Here is a 2,082-nt window from a genome sequence, read left to right as displayed (position 1 = left end):
GCAAAACGTCGACTGCCTGTATTGCTCTTTATCACGCGGAATCCGTGTTTTAAGGGTAAAATCAATAACTATCCATGCGATTCTTATCGTATAGAAAAACTTACCTGTCTGTTTCTGAATTGTTGTTGCTGCTGCTGCTGCTGCTGGTGATGAAAGAGAGCGACCTGTTGTTGAGCAGTCATCTGATTGTTCAGATAAACCAAGTGTTCAGCACCAGGTGCACCGCTCTGCGAAACAAACATAAAAGATTTGTACAAGCTCTACAGTATTGCGTAAAATAATACAATCGTTTGGGAACTATTACTTACTTTTAATTGCATTGGGTGTATCTCGTATGGTACATTACTCAAATGTACATTGTTCATAGTTAATCCCAATTGCTGAGATTGACTTTGTTGAGGTACACCAAGCTTAGTCATTGAATATTTCCACTTTTCTTGATTCTGCAAAAACAAATCACATCGGTTGTATAACTGGTTGAATTATCAGTGCATCAATCTACGTTTCTTTTTCTATTTATTACACATAAAGAAGAGCGTAAGATGCGCACATAAATTACAATTGAATCATTATTAAACAGACGTATTTCATCGTCTTGGCATCTTTAGATAAATGCTAAATTTGAAACAAAAGAGAACATGCATTTGAGGTGCCAAGTACTAGTTGTCTGTTAAGCGAAAGATCCGAATTCGATTCTCGGATTTGCCACCTCTTGCAAATCAGAATGAAGCTTTCACATCTTGCAGGCTTTGTTTCTATCGAAGTGGAATATGTACCCAAACTTGTTCCAAATATATAACGTTAATAATTTTGAGAAAACTTTTATAGCAAATTCGGCAGGTTGTACCAGTGCGCACCGAGTGCGCACTAAGATTTATTACAGTCAATTCTTATATTTAAGGATTGTCTTCGATACTGTTTGAAATAATTCTTAGCCAGTAAAGTGATCTGTGTAGCATTCGTACGGATCATTTTTTTTTTGGCTAAACAGTTTTTGGACATGTACTTGAAATGACCATAAATATAAGAGTAGATTCTAAACAAGCCTTGGCGTGCACTCAGTACGTACTAGTGCAAGTTTTTGCACATGTATGTGAAATGACCATAAATATAAGAGTTGACTCTGAACAAGCCTTGGCGTGCACCCAGTGCGTACTAGTGCAAGCTGCCGAATTGGCTATTAGTGTCACATATTCGGAATGTAATCAAAGTCCAGGAGGTATTTCCCCGTTCTAATAGAAACAAAGTCTGCGAAATATAAATTTTTAGTCTCAAAACTAACAAGACAACTAGAAATAAACAAATCACGATACTGCATTGCCTCTCGGAGAACAAAACTCAAAATACCAACAAGAATAATGAACCATTTAAAAAAAAAGCCTCTTTAACATAGAGACTGAGCAAGAGGCTTGCAATTTCTACCCATAAAAGTTGCACTTGCGATGAAACCAGTCTGAAAGTTTTAGATCACTCAAGACCGGCGCGGTGAAACGGGTGTGCATTTAGACTTCGACGCTACAGTGAAGGATATCAGTCAACACACAAATATACACTTTGTCGTACATACATTATCAACGATAACCTCCGCCAATGCCCAAGCTCTCGGAGCTTGCTTTGCTTGAAAAGCTGAAGAGTGGGTGTTAAATTCTGGCTCTGTAGGTCGTTGAAACACGTAACCAACCATAGCATCGTCCTGCGTCCTACTCACTCCCATCTGGTGTGTCTGACCAGGTTGTATTCGCATATTATCGCCACCAGCCATAACTTGCCCGCACTGTTCCGTATCCTAATAATACATGTCGGTGATTAGTAACGTCGCGGGGCATAATCGCGAAACGTGAATCACTTAAAGATACGACAGCACTTTTTCGTACAACATATAACCGCAGTGTCCGCGACAGTGAACCTTGGTCACGCTTGTGCTCTTACGCGTAACTTGTTAACTTTAACATGTAAAATGGAACGCTACGTCCAACGGATTCCAACAAAAGCCACGGCAAACGTCACCGCGACCCCAGTTACATTCATACCCACGTTTTCCCTTTCGTCCCAGCCGAATCGGTTCGGTTGACTCGCTCGGGC

The 2,082-nt window shown here is 40.1% G+C and overlaps 1 protein-coding gene across 1 annotated transcript; it reads right to left on the bottom strand.

The window, feature by feature from the left end:
- Positions 1-21: 21 nt before the first annotated feature.
- On the bottom strand, positions 22-2,045 carry LOC105560754. Its single transcript, XM_012010136.1, has 4 exons — positions 2,031-2,045; positions 1,568-1,786; positions 309-443; positions 22-227 (listed from the first exon to the last, which is right to left on the bottom strand). Exons 2-4 carry the CDS (start codon positions 1,760-1,762, stop codon positions 84-86), a joined length of 474 nt encoding a protein of 157 aa, XP_011865526.1. The 5' UTR covers positions 1,763-1,786; positions 2,031-2,045; the 3' UTR covers positions 22-83.
- Positions 2,046-2,082: the final 37 nt, after the last annotated feature.

This window comes from Vollenhovia emeryi, unplaced genomic scaffold, assembly GCF_000949405.1.
Source record: "Vollenhovia emeryi isolate VEMERY1.0 unplaced genomic scaffold, V.emery_V1.0 DF945776.1, whole genome shotgun sequence".
In the NCBI taxonomy this organism is placed as follows: Eukaryota; Metazoa; Arthropoda; class Insecta; order Hymenoptera; family Formicidae; genus Vollenhovia; species Vollenhovia emeryi.
This window is presented reverse-complemented; position numbering and strand designations above follow the sequence as displayed.

Coding starts and splice junctions, on each gene's coding strand:
- LOC105560754 (XM_012010136.1), bottom strand. CDS start 1,762: ATGGCTGGTGGCGATAATATGCGAATACAACCTGGTCAGACACACCAG. Junction 444..1,567: donor CGGAGGTTATCGTTGATAAT/GTATGTACGACA, acceptor TTGTTTTTGCAG/AATCAAGAAAAGTGGAAATA. Junction 228..308: donor TACACCCAATGCAATTAAAA/GTAAGTAATAGT, acceptor TTTGTTTCGCAG/AGCGGTGCACCTGGTGCTGA.